At 37.1% G+C, this 16,084-nt stretch overlaps 1 protein-coding gene across 4 annotated transcripts in view; it reads left to right on the top strand.

Annotated features, from left to right (window-relative positions):
- Window positions 1-16,084, top strand: part of NTRK3 (neurotrophic receptor tyrosine kinase 3) — a 453,812-nt gene that overhangs the window by 364,205 nt on the left and 73,523 nt on the right. For all 4 annotated transcript variants that reach the window (XM_074295106.1, XM_074295104.1, XM_074295105.1 and 1 more), the window contains one exon: window positions 10,764-10,894. In XM_074295106.1, coding sequence (XP_074151207.1) covers window positions 10,764-10,894 — 131 coding nt within the window. The remainder of the gene's footprint in view (window positions 1-10,763; window positions 10,895-16,084) is intronic.

Here is a 16,084-nt window from a genome sequence, read left to right as displayed (position 1 = left end):
TCCCTTTTAAATCTTTTTTTTGTTGGTTTTGTTTGTGCAAAACCTTTTTAATTTAATGTATTCAAAGTTATCCATGCTACCTTTCATAATGTTGTCTAGTTCTTCTTTTGTCATAAATTCCTCTTTTCTCCAAAGATCTGACAGGTAAATTATCCGTTGTTCTCCAAATTTATTTATGGTATCACACTTTATGCCCAAATCATGCAACCATTTTGATCTTGTTTCGATATGGGTTGTGAGATATAGGTCTATGCTGAGTTTCTGACATTATTTTTCAGTTTTTCCAGCAATGTTTGCCAAATAGTGACTTCTTATCTCAGAAGCTGAAGTTTGGGGGTTTATCAAATACTAGATTATTATTGGTAGCTCAGAATTTTCAAACAAAGAAACAAAAAGTTTGAAGTTAAAACAGGAAAACAATGGGATGGAAGAGAGTGGGAAAAGAAGCTGGAATGTTTGGAGATCTGTTATTTTATTCTAACCTCAGTTTTTGAGCCCAACTTTAGGTCCAGGGTATATATTCAGCAATTTTAATTTAACATTTATTAAAAACTTACTGTGTGTAAGTTACTGTGCCAATTATGAAAATAAAAAAAACTCTGTCTTCAAGGAATGTACTTTCTGTTGGTAACTTGCAATATGTAAGTAGATTCAAAGCATATACAAATTTATTTCAAGGGGGATAAAGGGCAAAGAGGAATAGGGGAGGGAACATCAACAAAGGTCTATTATACCTGAGCTAGGGTTTCCACAAGATGGAGGCAAAAAGAGAATATATTTCAGAGATGAGAGATCATTTGTTCTAAATCTCAGAGGTTTGTTATTGTAGTCAACACGGTTTTTGGTACTTCCTGGACCATCTACTTCTGATATCGTCTTCCTCATCTCTCCAGTCTTTATTTTTCAATTTCTCTTTTGGTTTCACTGTCTTCCCATCTTCTTCACCTATTTAGTCATCACACCACACCACATTTCAGTTCCTTTTCACTAAGAAGTGGAGCACTACAAAAGAAAAGGCTACCACATACTGAGAAGAATGTTGAGAAGACTGAACAGACTGGTTAGGAGAAGTACAAAAGACCAGTGTTAAGTAATCCTGGATCAATACCACAACCTTTCAATCCTACCTCCAGGAAAGTGTCAGAGCTCTTTGTCTCCCAATTAAAATATCCTTTCCACTTTTCCACATTGAAGCCAATTCTCTAGAGAGGTAACTAATGGCCAAAGCTTACATTCCAAACATTCAAGCTATATATTGTCAAAAAGCCTCCCTTTATGCCCTCTAACCTGAAATATCCTTATTAAGAAATCTACCCAAATCTATCCCAATACTATTCCTGCCCCTTTCCCCCAGACCCTTAAGTCATCCAAGGACTCTTGTATTTGCAACCAAGGAATTTTTTCTTTTCATTTTTTTTTTTTTTTTGCTGAAGCAATTGGGGCTAAGTAACTTGCCCAGGGTCAAACAGCTAGGAAGTTTCAAGTGTCTGAAGCTAAATTTGAACTCAGGTCCTCCTGACTTCAGGGCTAGTGCTCTATCTACTATGCCATCTAGCTTCCCCTTTTTTCATTTTTAAGGAGAGCATTTATTATACACAAAATAATGGACATTGTTTCTATTCCTTTAATTAAAATAAAAACAACCAAACTGGATTTTGAGTAATATCACAACCTTACTTAAAAATCCAACTTATAATTGTAAGATACCACATATCGATATTCCTGAATGCAATTGACACACATCCCATATGATTATTAGAACCTATGAAGTTGCTGGTAAATGACTTTCTCATTCCATATAGGAATCCAGCTTACTCTAATCTCATACACAAAATTGAGTGACTATTGTATGAGAAAGATAATTCACCATTTTTGGTGAGAGATGGTTAAGATGTGATAGGGTACTTTTTGGTAGTTTACTTAACCTAGATTTTCCTGTTGTAATTGAGAATTAGTTTTTGGTTATAGGCCATCATGAAATATCTGATAATTGGGCCAACCAAAATGTTAAGTTGATACTGACCCAACAACATGAGAAAAATAATTCTACTCCCACTAAATTCTGATCATTGGACTAGGCCTTTAGTTTTACTTTACTCATTTAGGCAAGAAAAAAGACTAGAGTAAAAACCAGTTTGTTATAGTGTTCCTCATAGATATGAAGTTATATTAAATCCAGTGATGTAATTTGGGAAATGTGGGGAAAGGACCAATTCAGGAGTCCTATTACCCCTGCAAATTCTGCTTCTATTTACACTCAAGGTTCTGGGCTGAGCCTATTTCCCCCCTCTTACTACTACAAAAACACATGCCTGGGACTCTGGGAAGGCCATTCTTCTCTATTCAAGTAAATTCCATTTCAAATCATGTGTAATTAAATGTGTGGTATTGAATTAATGTTTTATTCTAAGTGATTTGGCAGCCAGAGGCCCTAGGGTCTGCCTAGTGGAAAGAAAACACACACTTCTCAGTGCTCATCCCTTCCTTTCCTCTGTTCTCTCTTCTTTCCTTTTTTGATAAGAATCTACCCAACCTCCACCTGTGGTAGTTTTCAAGCTTCACTCCCTCCTGGACTGTGAATCACTGCTGCTCTATGTTGTAGTGTCTCTGTCATAAGGGATCTGAAACTGATTTTGGTGCCACATCTTATCTGCAAAATATGTCCAAGTTGCTCAAATAGCCAACAAATATCTAATAAGTTCCTTCTATATGCAAAGTATTATGTTAGGTATTAGGAACACAAAAACTAAAGTGAATCACTCCCTGCCCCCAAGTGATACTCTATCACTTTATCCCTGGCATTTTCACATATCAGAAATAGTAATGCTATAGAACTTCCCATGATGAGCAGAACTATAGTGTAATGCTAAGATACTATGCTGGATGTCAGAAGAGCCAGGCAATTTTGTGACCTTAAAAAATAATTTTCCTCTTGTGAGATCTCAGTTTTCTGAGAGGAACTGAAACTTAACCGTAGGGCTTTGGAATATTTGATGATATAGCATCCATCTTTAAGATTTGATGATTATAGTAAAAGAGTAGTTACTCATATAAATGATTTTAGAAATGGGAATCTACAGGAACAGCAAATACATCATGAATTGTAAAGGTGGCAAAATATGATCATCTCCAAATTTCTACCAAGATCAGCTTTGTCATGGAGACCACATGCAGAGGAAAGATCCTGACTATTAGAAATGCACAAGAAGGCTTCAGGAGACTGAGGAGCAAAGTGATAGGAAGGTAGTGAGGTTGATGGTTGGTCTGAACAATAGAATAGGTCTAGTTAGAAAGTAGATTTCAAAATGGGCTATGGGCAAAGGGCAGGTGGGTTAGGGAAGCCAATTAAAGATCAGCTGAGAAAGCAGTGGCTGGGCTCTTGGTCCTCTGAGGGCCTCCCTCTTCTCAGCTGCTTAGGCAACAGCCTTCGCAAAGGATTAGCCTTGAGCTGCCCTCATGTTTACATGCAAGGGACTTTCACAGCCAGCAATCTTTAGAACTGTAATTAGAAAAAGTACTGAGGTGGCAAATGAAATTCTGTTTAGGCATTTCCACTTAGTTACATGTCTGACTGAGGGGCAAAATTCACCTTTAATGACAGAGCTTGCTGTTTGAGCAAGGATCAAGATACACCCCAGAGCTTGGAGGCCTCCATTATTTATGATCACATTTTCTGGGGCAATCTGGTGCCTTCTCGATTGATCAACAACAATTGCTCGTGTGCAGCTGCCTTTGGTTTTTTTTTTTTTTTCCCCTCATCCTGATCTTGGAGGCTTTAAGGAAAACCTGGAAGGAGGAACTATGGATCAGTACATTTAGGCAGTTCATAGGATCAATAATTTAGGCAGTTTATAGATATCAATAAAGATGGAAGAAACTGTAGAGATCATCTAATCTACCTCATTTTTAGGCAGGAAAATGATTCTAGAAAGGTTAAGTAACTTGTTTAAGATTACACAAGTAATGGATCAGAGGATGATTTACCTATCCAATATCAATTTGTTTGAGAGTGTGCTTATCTTTCATCAATCTATTAACAGTTGGGTGATACAGTGGATAGAATGATGAGTGCATTGTTAGGAAGACCTGAGTTCAAATCCAATCTCAAGCATTTATTATCTATATAACTTTAGCCAAGTCATTTGACTTCTGTTTACCTCATTTACTTCAACTAGTAATTAAAAAGGGAATAATTATGGCATCTACCTTGAAGGATTGTGAAGATCAAATAAGATACTATTGGTAAAGTGCACACCATGCATCTTTCCTTGATTTGAACTCAGGGTTTCTTTAATTTTTTTTAATTAAAGCTTTTTATTTACAAAGCATACGCATGGGTATTTTTCCAACATTGACCCTTGTATAATCTTTTGTTCCAAATTTTCCTCTCCTTCCTCCCACCCCCTCTCCTAACTGGCAGGTAGTCCAATACATGTTAAATATATTGAAATATATCTTAGATCCAATATATGCATACATATTTATACAGTTATCTTGTTGCACAAGAAAAATCAGATCAAAAAGGAAGAAAAAGAAAAACAGAGAAAGAAAACAAAATGCAATCAAATAACAACAGAGAGAGTGAGAATGCTATGCTGTGCTCCATACTCAGTTTCTATGGTTCTCTCTCTGGGTATAGATGGTTTTCTTCATCACTGAACAATTGGAATTGGTTTGAATCATCTCAATGTTGAAGAGAGCCACATCCGCCAGAATTGATCATAGTATAGTCTTGCGGGTCCTGTGTATAATATTCTCCTGGTTCTACTCATTTCACTTATCAGTTCATGTAGGTCTCTCCATGCCTCTCTGAAATCCTGCTGGTTGTGTTCTTATAGAAAAATAACATTCCATAGCATTCGTATACCATAACTTATTCAGTCATTCTCCAGTTGATGGGCATCCATTCAATTTCCAGTTTCTTGCCACTACAAAGAGGGCTGCCACATTTTTGCACATGTAAGTCCCTTTCCCTCTTTTAAGATCTCTTTGGGATATAAGCCCAGTAGTAACAATGCTATATCAAAGAGTATGCACAGTTTGATAACTTTTTGAGCATATGAACTCAGGATTTCAGTACCAAATCTATTTATCTTTATACTTCATTAAAATTTTTTGGAATAGCATAGCCATGGGAAAACTCAGGCACTTGCTTTTGGAAGAAAATTATCCACTCCTCAATATATTTCTCCCAACAATTAGGCCATGTTTCAGATTAAGAAAAAATTATCATGATTCCCATCTTACTACCTACTCTGTAGTATAGTATCCAGAACTAGAAAGGTAATAAATAACACTGTTGTACTTGTCCTGGTCAGACTATATCTGGCATAACTTTCAGTTCTGCTCTCTGGTTAAGGAAGAAAATGGGTAAGCTGGAGAGCATCCAGATGAGATAGCAGAATGATGATAAAAAGAGATCAGACCATATGAAGATTGATAGAAGGACTTGAGGTTTTTTAACCTAGAGAAGGAAAGAATTTCTGCACCATGAGGAGTTTTCAAAAATCTAAATAGTTGATATGCAGAGAGAGGAATCAGACTTTTCCTTTACCAGAAGGTAGAGAGAGGAACAAGGAATGGTTGTTGCAATGAGGCAGATTGTCTTGGGAGCAGAGAAAACTCAAAGCAAAACAGCATTTTCTAATAATTTGAACTTTCCAAAAGTGAAGTGAAAAGAATTGCTTCTAAAGGTGATGGGTTCTCTTATTCCAAGTCTTCAATTCAAGGTAAGATAATGATTTCAAGTAGGTTTGTAAACAGAATTCTTGTTGTGGTTAGACTACATAATACTCAAAGGTCCTTTCCAAGACTGTGATTCTGAGAGAGGCTAAGAAGATTGTGAAGGGGGCACCTCTATTTAGTACAAACAAATAAAGCTGGAATTACCATTAGATGTCAATTTCCCCTACTGGGCAAGTTATGGTCTGCTGGAAGCCATAAATGGGGTACTGTGTAACACCTTCCCATCTTCAAACAGCATAATCACAGTATCTAAGACAGCAGTACACTGTGATGATTCCTAAATTTTGCATACCAAACTATAGGGCAGGCTTCAGATTGATCCCAGAGTTTTAAATTTAAACATCTTCACAGACCTTAGCAGGGTCTCCCTTGGGAGCATGTTCTCAGGTAAGTATTTTCCAGATCCAGTGCACCTCCAAGATGGAACCCCAGGGCTGTTAGATTATCAATTAGCATAACCTCTGGACCAGAAAAGAGAAAGCTCCTTTAGAAAAGGATTAGGTACATTTTTTGATGCATACAAATGCTTCTAACTTCTAAGTTACAACCAGCACTCCTTTTGAAATGAGGTTGACTGCTGAGGGCATTCCTTATTACACTTCTAAGAGACAACCCTTACAAACTATTAATGCTTGATTTAGGGGAGGCTAGGCTCATAGCTTTAAGGCACCCTATTAATGCCTCCATACTAAAAACCCTGTCATTCTAATAGAAAACACCATATTCCACAGTTATAGAATTGGGATATCTTCCCACGACCTTCATTTGCTTAGTAGCTGTCAACTAATTCCTTTCACTATCCCCCAGCCCTCCTCTTTCTTTTCCCTTCTCCAATGTTCTGGAGTCTGAAGCACCATGATCTGGCCTGCTGTATAGCCAGGCAGTAAAAAGAGATTGATGCCCTGTCCTCCATGGAAAATCCATCACTGTTTGGCTTGGGGATCAGATGGCTTCACCAGAGTCAGTTTTGAACAGCATTGTGCTATCTAAAAATAAAACCAAACCCAAAAACCCAAATAAAAACAAAGACATGAGAGAAATAAAATGCTCAGTTGGGATTATTCCCTAGGGCTTAGCCAGAGCCTGCCCCTTCTTGGACCTATATCAATTCTTCTAACCCCAGCAACTGTTCCCAGTGACTTCCCTAACTTCTCTGAAAAGCTCCAAGGATAAAATTTTGGCTCTTTCCCTTGAGAAGAATTCCCAGAAGAGCTCTTGAAGGAACTGAATTAGAAATGGAATTATGAGGTAAGAATAGCAAAGGGGGAAAGTGTGTATGCATAGGTGATGGGACGAATTTCTTCTTTTCCCTTATTCTCAATCTAATCGGGTATTTGCTAGTGAAATGGGGCAGAGAAGGATCAGAGAAAGGAAAAACAAAACAAAGCAAAACAAAACAAAAAAACCTCTTGTGGCATTGTGGAGTCCTATGTACTGAATTCAATTAGGGTGTAACTTTATGATATTTGCTTTATGAGCCTAATTGGTGTTATTTCCCATCTCTTCACTTTTGACTTTCATGAAGCCCCTCTTTTTCCTATGCATAAGAAAAAACAAATCTACATTATTAGCACATGCTACAATCTAGACAATCAACAAAACAATAAATCACACCCTGATTTGTAGTATTTGCTGTTTTTCAAGTATAAACGCTCATTTAACAGTCAACTCTAGTGAGCTGGTTTGAGCTGGTTCCAGCACATCCCTGCTTATTCCATGTTGAGGGCATGCATACACACAGATTTGTAAATATAAAGTATATACCATTTATATATATTAACATGGTAATTTGAAAGGTGCTAACAATTGGGAAAATCAGGAAAGACTCAAGCCTTGAAAGGAGCTAGGTCTCTTAAGAGTGAGAGAAAAGAAAAGGAAGATTCCAGGATTTTCAAGTGGCCTGTGAAGACAAAGAGGCAAGAAAATAGGTAGGAGGGAGTAAGACACAGAAAGAAATTGAAGGCTTAGGAGTTTATGATCAGATAAGAAAGTTTCAGAATTATTCATTGTGAATATTTATGGGTGATAAGATGTGAAAGGTGCAATCATTCACAAGCATGGATGAAGATTGAAGTTAGCATGGGGTCATGGGAGATAAGATTAATAAATGGGGAAGCAAGGGAATTTTGGGGAAATTAACATATAAATAAATTCCCTAACTAAAAGAGGATGGATCAGAATGGAGACTAGTTTGTGAAACTAGTCTGACCTCCTTAAGAAGAGGGAGAGAAAATCCTTACAAATAGGTAAGGATTAGGTGATATATCTGGATCAAGGTCTGTAAGAGTCAGTGAGCAAGAAGACACATTGCTCTTCCACCAGGTCCAGTGTTTCGAACGGGGTGGTGATAAAGGGATGACAGAATGTGTATTAATGAAGCAGAGATGGCCAGAGATACATTGTTTTCTGGGGGAGGCAGTTTCTATGATTTCAAAGAAATAAAAGGAACATGAGAGGAAAAAATCAAATAACAAGAACAGTTCATTCACCATTGAATGGGGAGAGGAGAGATAGGACTTAATGGAAGAGGAAGCCTGAATGAAATCAAGGTAGGGCTGATATGAGGTCCTAAGAAGGGATAACAAAAGAAGAGAATTTCTACTTGGGCATCCTACAATTCCAAACTACAGGGATTCTGAGAGAAGGGAGAGTGTGGTAGTCATCAAACTCTAGATTATTATACTTTAGTCAGTAACAGTGATAGTGATACCCGAGAGTTAATTTGATTAAAATGGCCTAAGCAAAAAGTGAAAGCAGGATAGAGGGGAAACAAGTGGCTTCTAATTAACCCAGCATACTATTTTGAACATTGCTCTTTCTATTGAGCATTCCCCTCATTCCCTTTTCCCTCATTCAGTTTACAACTTGGAAACATCCTCTACTCACTACTCTCCATTTCCTATAGCCAGCTACTTGACAATGGCAAGTAACCTATATCTGGGCCCTAATCCTGGTTTCCTTTTGATGGCCAGGCAGAATAGAGAAAAATCAGGATCAAAGGACTAGGAGATTCATATGTCTAGGGCTGGTGGTTAAAAAAAGAGCAGAGGTGTGATTGATTTACTCACTTCTCAATCATCAATGAAGGAACTGATTCAGGGTCTACTTAATCTTAATGTAATTTGATTTTTCTACCTCTCAGTGGGACAGCATTGCCTTTAGCCCATGTTTGCATCCTGGACTTGGTCTATGAGTAGTGTCCAGATGGCTTGGTGGTGAGGGGCAGGGGCAAGAAGCCAGATGGCAAGAGGCCTGTGTCTGGACTGTAATCCTGTGCTGGGCTTAGTGTACAGGTAGTCTGGTGGCAAGGGAAAGCTGATGCTACTTAGCTACTCAGCAGGGATCAGTGACTCCTGTTGCTAAAAAGGAAGATTTAAGGAAATCACAGAGAGAGAGAGAGAAAGAGAGAGAGAGAAAGAGAGAGAAAGAAAGAGAGAGAGAGAGAGAGAGAGAGAGGAGGAGGAAGAGAGATAGAGATTGAAAATGGGAGAGAGACAGAAAGAGAGAAAGGAGGAGGAAGAGACAGACAGAGAAACAGAGAAAGAGAGAGACAGAGGAGGAGGAGAGAGAGAAGAGAAAAAGAAGGAAGAAAGAGACAGAGAGAGACAGAAAGAGAGAGGAGGAGGAGGAGGAGGAGAGAGAGAGAGAGAGAGAGAGAGAGAGAGAGAGAGAGAGAGAGAGAGAGAGAGAGAGAGAGAGAGAGAGAGAGAGAGAGAGAGTGAGCTTTAGCTATGGAAAGAAAACTTGCTTGCATTCAAACCTTTAGAAAGGTCATTTGGGAGCAGGCTGTAAATAACTAATGCTATATGCAAATACTACTACCCCTAAATCCTTCCAGATGGGTCATCTGTCAATCAGTCAGTCAATAAGCATTTATCAATAAGCCCTTTATATGTGACAAGCACACAGTGCCCGGGGATAATGAGCTCTGGGGATATTAAGGTAGCTCTACTTTGAATTTATTCTAGGCAAGTGTTAAAAAATAAAAGTCATAAAATATTAGAATTGAGAACAAGGAGATCATCTAGTCCAACTCTTGCCTAAAGCCTGAAATTTCAAGGCATAGGAATAATAGTAATGTTTTCATAACTCATTCTGAAAAGGACTTTGAAATGAAACCAAAAAAAAAAAAAAAAAAAAGACAAACACACACACACACACACACACACACACACACACACACAATCTATACTTCCCATCACATTTTCTGTAGCTTACTTAGGACTACTTGACATGTTTTCCTCTACTGTCAGTTCTATTTCTATGCCCAAGTTATGCGAGATGTGCCTCTTGCTTGGTCTTGTAACATAATAATATTAATATAGATCTCTAATGGGCTTCTGCCTACTGAACAATTAATGAAAAGGTCAACGGGTATTCCCTTGTGGACGTGTCTTTCATTACAAGACCTGTTCCTACTGGAATCTCATTGTAGCATTCTTTGGAAACAAATTGTGGGGAGGTGGGGCTGAAAGTGGCTTCCTATGGGGCTCTAATTAACTGGTTAAATGATTTGGAACAGTAACAGTCCCTTATATTTATCTAGGGCCTTCCTATGAGAAGCTCATAAGGCTTTCCTTACCAGAAGCTCAGCCATCTTCCCCACCCCTCCCAGATGGTAGGGAATAGTAAGATGATAAATTATCTATATTAGAAATCAGGCTTGACCTGCTTAAATACTTATAGCAAATCTCGTGTTGCTTCTACCACTAGGCCTGAGTACTATGCTGCCACATCATTCATATAGAAAATGAAGACAATGATGGTGATGACTGATTGATTGAAAATAATTTACCATTTACATAGCTCATATTTACATAACTCTTTAAGGTTTTTAACAGTCTTACTCCAACAATACTGTGAAATAGGTAGCTTAGGAATAATTATACCTTATTTTATAATTGAAGAAATTAAGATGCTTGTTCCTGGCCACACAGTTTGGACAGTAACATTTCGGTATTTAGCACAGATGTAAAGGATTGAACCCTTCTTATTTCTTCCCTTTCTTCCATCTGCAGACGTCCAGCACATCAAGAGGAGAGACATTGTGTTGAAGAGAGAGCTGGGTGAAGGAGCTTTTGGGAAGGTGTTTCTGGCAGAGTGCTACAACCTCAGTCCAACCAAGGACAAGATGCTGGTGGCAGTGAAGGTGAGTCTCAGAGGCATGTGGAAGCAAAGCAGCAGGGCTGGCTAAGAGCCCAAAGAGAGCAAGCAAAACCACTTTCTCCATTACAGGATATTGTGCTAAATTGAGTTACATGGAATTGAAGGACCTTGCCTCAAAGTCAGTTCATTCTCCCTATCTCCAAAATGCTGCTTTCCCTTGGAAACAACCAGGGGGTATTGACATATGGTACCACAGTGGGACATGAGTTAAAATTGATCCAAAACAGTATATAGAAGCCCTTGACCTGATGCCGAGTACTCTGGGCTTGCCACTTGTTTGAAACACTGAATCTCTTCCATTTTTCTTCTACTTTGAACTTAGCTTCACTGACAGCCTAGATGAAAATTCTTTGTGATAGAAAACCAATTTGTAAAGAGATTAATTTTTAGTGTGTGCCATCAGCATGACATCTTTGGGGTCCCACTGTTCTTCACTGAAATAGCTCTCCCATCATTTCCCCCCACATGTCAACCTCCCTATGGATGCCAAGGTCCCAATGGGGTTTTTTTCTACTTACTGAAAAGTTCCACACATTAGGAACACATATCTACCTACCATCTGTGGTAGAGGCAATGGATGCCATTCACATTCACTCAGAGCATCAGTTGTTTTGTGTTTCTGTAACTTTGGAGAAAGTGCCCTGTAGGTTTACAAAACTCAAATGAGTTGCAGAGATGAGATATGGCCCAGGATAGATGAACATGGAAGGTCTTTTTGCTTTGGGGTTTTTGGGGTTTATGACCCTCATGGGATAAGAAAAGGAACTAGAACTTTGGGAGAGAGGATTGAATTAGATGAATTGTTAAAACAAAGAACACTGAAAAAAGATTCAGAGGCAGAAGATTTGGGTTCACATCCTGAATAACCATACATTCATTGTATGGCTGGCAGGTAATAAGTACTTATTAAACATTTATCTTGTGACAAGCACTGTGCTAAATTTTGGGGATACAGATGCAAACAAAAGGAATATGGTTTATGACCCCCAAAATGTTACATTTTTTTGATGCAAGACAACACATAAAAGGGAGATGAAAAGTAGGATGGGATAGGAAGAGAAGGTAGCTATACAGGGGCAGAGTGGAAAAGTCTGGATATTTAAAAGCACAGCCAAAAGAGAATAAAACATAGGCAGACTGAGATGGTCCCAAATATGGAGGCCTCTGATAAGAATTCACCAATGGGTGAATAGGGCTAGTTATCTATAAGGATACATACTAACTATGTCCTTGTTTTCTTTGTTCCTTTCTTCTTTCCTTCCTTCAATCAACAAGCATTTATTACACACTTATTATAACCCAGTCTAAACTCTGTTTATATGAAGAAAAAAGCAGATATTGTGCAGCCTTTAATGAGTTTACATTTTAATGAAAAGTGCTCAGTATTGGTTGTCTCTGAAAGTGAGCTTTATACTCATAGAAATGTTGTTATTGTTGTTCAGTTATTTTTAGTCATGTCTGACTCTTTGTGACATCATTTGGTGTTTTTTTATTTTTATTTTTTATTTTTTGGCAAAGATAGAATTGTGATTTGCCATTTCCTTTTCCAGCTCATTTTACAGATGAGGAAATTGAGGCAAATAGATTGTTTTACCCAGGGTCACACATCAAGTAAATGTCTGAGGCTGTATTTGAATTCAGAATGATGAGATTTCCTGACTCTAAGTCTGGTACTACACCACCTAGCTGTTCTCCTCATAGAAATATGACAAGCACATCCTTCTTGCATAGTCTACAAGATAACCTTTCTATTCTTTTTAAGTGTGGAGTGGTAAGCAGGTAAATCTCAGAGCCATCAGACTTTAAATCTTCCTATTCATCTGGTCAATAACCTATTAGAGTCCTTTAGAAATGGCTTAGAAATGGTGAAGTCCCAATTTTAAACAGTTTCTGCATCATTCCTAAGCTTTTACTCATTTGTGGATTTTGTGAGAAAAAAAAATGAGATCAAATGTGCCCCAATCAGGAGCAATGGCATGCTGTGCATATGGAAATGGCTACATCCTCATTTCCTAATAAGTTAGTTTGCTATCACTGTGAACTTTTCTCCAGCCTTTCCAGGTCATCTATCAATTTAGGTCAGAGCAGAGCAAGAAAGATGGAAGAGATTAAGTACTTGAAACAAGTGGTGACCTCAGAGCTTCTAGACCAAGATCTCTCTACAGAATTTTTATTGGTTCTCCTTGAGAGTAATTTCCTATCTTCATAGAGTCATGAAAAAGACTATACTTTAAAAAAACAGCTCTGAGTGTAAATCCATTGGCAAGCCTTCATTAAATATTGAGTAAATTGTAATATAACCATTACTATTATTTATATAGCACTTAAAATTTACAAAGTACTCTCATTAAGTGTTTAATAATAACCATAAAAATAAAAATAAAATATAAAATGAAAAAATGCTGAAATATATAGAGCAAATTGGTTTCCACAAAACACTTTTTTCATAACAACATTGTAAGGTAGGAAGTGTATTTTATCTCCAATTTACATATGAGGAAAGTGAAACTCAGAGAAAGATAAGTGACTTGTTCACTATTGAGATATGAAGTTGTATGTAATTGTATTATTATGATTTTTAAGTGTGACTGTAAAAATCTATGAATGTTTAACAAAGATGACTGAATCCAGACATGTGAGCATCATATGCTTCAAAGTAGCCCTGAGAGGTCATACATTTATTGGAAGGGTGCTGATATCTTTGCATGAAATACACCTGATGCTTCCTTGGGACTTAATGTAATCACAGGACCATAAACTTAAGAGATAGAAGAGACTATAAAAGTAAATTACTCCAACCCTTCCATTTATAGATGAGGAAACTGAGGAATAAAGAAAGTGTCTTGCTCAGGGTCAAATGGGTAGAGCTAGGATAGGAATCTAGATCCTTTAACTCCAAACCCACCATTCATCATGCTATATACTATACTGGAGTGTTTACTTTTAAAAGTCTTTGAGGATAGATTTGATTTTTGGAAGCTGTCAAAAAGCAGTTTTATCCTTGGATTAGATGAACAATCAAATTGAACTTAGATTAAAAAGCATGAAGTGCCTTAAATTAATAAAGCTTCCCAAAGGGCATTCTACAAGTAGCCTCAGCTCTGGCAGCATCAGGGAAAGAAGTTGGTAATTTTCCAGGAAAACAAATAAAAAGAAGACTGCATTCTTATGGAGGGATGAGTTCTGACTTGTTTATTACTAAAAACCAGTCGCTTTCTCATCACACACTGAATAAGTGCTATGGACAGTGGAAAGGAGGCCCATGTGAGAGAAACCTAAATCAGTAAAATGTGAGAGCTGTAGATTATGGTGATCCTCTCCAACAGTAGAAGCTCTCATTAGAAAACCATGGATTCTCGCCTATAACACATACAGTATTTAATGACTTTTCAGCTAAGAATGAGCAGATTCCTTTCTACTCAATCACCAGCACCTCTTCACAAGCCTTTGGTGGTCTCTCAGACACCTCCTGTCTCCATTGGGCTTTACTTAGCTTGCCAAAAAATTGCAGTTTCCAGTGCATAATGAAATAAGAGTAGAAAATTGTTTGTGGCTAAGCTGTCCCTCCTTTTTTTGGATATAAAAGCTTATGGGGCTCAGCTAATGGCACTGGCAGTTATCTTTGAGTTGGAAGATTAATTTCTTTTATAAATGAAAAAAGTCTGTTTGCTTCTTCCCTTCCAACACACTCCACTTCGATTCATGCAGCATGCGTGTGTGTCCATTTCATATAGACATTTTAATATTTCCAAAGATCCATGATTTCATCAGTACAGATACTCGCTCCACTGATGCAGATTATAGATGGTGTTTTCTTTTCATTTAATTTTTTTTCTAAGCTTGTATTTTTATTAATAGTTACTGACACTCAAATAAACACAAGTAAAAATAATCCTACGCAAAAGCATGTATTCCAACTTGTTTACAGTTTAGTTTAAAATGTGTATATTAATTTTCAACAAAATAATAACAAAAGCATCCTACTTGATCCATCCACACTTCTGTTCTCTTTTTACTTGTGTGGATATTCTCAGATTTTATCACTATTATTATTATTATTATTATTCCTTTAACAATGTGTTCTCATATTGTTTTATTCATTCTGTGTTTATTCATATAAATCTCAAGATAATTCTTCATGTGTTTCTATGGCCAAAAAATATTTCATCACTTAGAGGCCAAGTTTCTGCAGATGAAGCTTTCAAAATTTTGACTAGATACTTTTCTGATGACATATACAAACAACCCATCTCTAAGGCTATACACAAAACCTTTCTAGTTTGGCAGGAATTATTAAAATTTGTGTTTTTAAGAAGCCAAGGACACTTCTGTCCCATGATAAGACTTCTGAGGAGGACCTCCAGATTTTGATCTGGAAAGAATTTTATTAAAAATTATCTCATACTCTAATTTTATAAATGAGGAAACTGAGGTTCAGAGAAATGAAATGACTTGTTCCAAATTATACATGTAAAATGGCTATATTTTTAGTGAGTAGGAGCATCCCTGATTTATTTCACTGTATATCTGATACACACACATATACACACATACAAACATAAGACATTTGTGGGAATCATGGTGGTATTTATATACACATACATATACATATATATTATATATATATATATACACAAATGCAAATATATATATATATATATATGTGTGTGTGTGTGTGTGTGTGTGTGTGTGTGTGTGTGTGTGTGTGTGTATTATATACATATGTGGAGTACCAGGTGAGGAACAAAAAGAAAAGAAAACCAATTTGGTTTGATCAAAGAGTCCGGGAGAATGAATTTTCCTGGAAAGATATGTAGAGATCAGGTTGTAAAAAGTTTTAAATGCTAAACAGAAGGGATTGTATTTTGTTCTAGAGACTATAATAGAAAGTCACTGGAGTTGAATTAGGGAGAGTGACATGGTCAGATCTACATTTAATGGGAAATTATTTTAATAGCAGTATGTAGATTGGACTAGAGTAAAGAAAAACTTGTAAAAGAGAGACCAATCAGGAGACAGTTGCAATTACCTAGGTAAGAGGTCACAAAATATTAATATATCCATGTATTAAGAAAACTTGAAATTCATTGTCTTATACAAAATCATATCCTATTCAAAGAAAGCAAAACAGAAAAAAAGCACTTAAACACACACATACACATACTTTAAATGA

The sequence above is a fragment of the Sminthopsis crassicaudata genome, chromosome 2 (genome assembly GCF_048593235.1).
Source record: "Sminthopsis crassicaudata isolate SCR6 chromosome 2, ASM4859323v1, whole genome shotgun sequence".
Lineage (NCBI taxonomy): Eukaryota > Metazoa > Chordata > Mammalia > Dasyuromorphia > Dasyuridae > Sminthopsis > Sminthopsis crassicaudata.
This window is presented reverse-complemented; position numbering and strand designations above follow the sequence as displayed.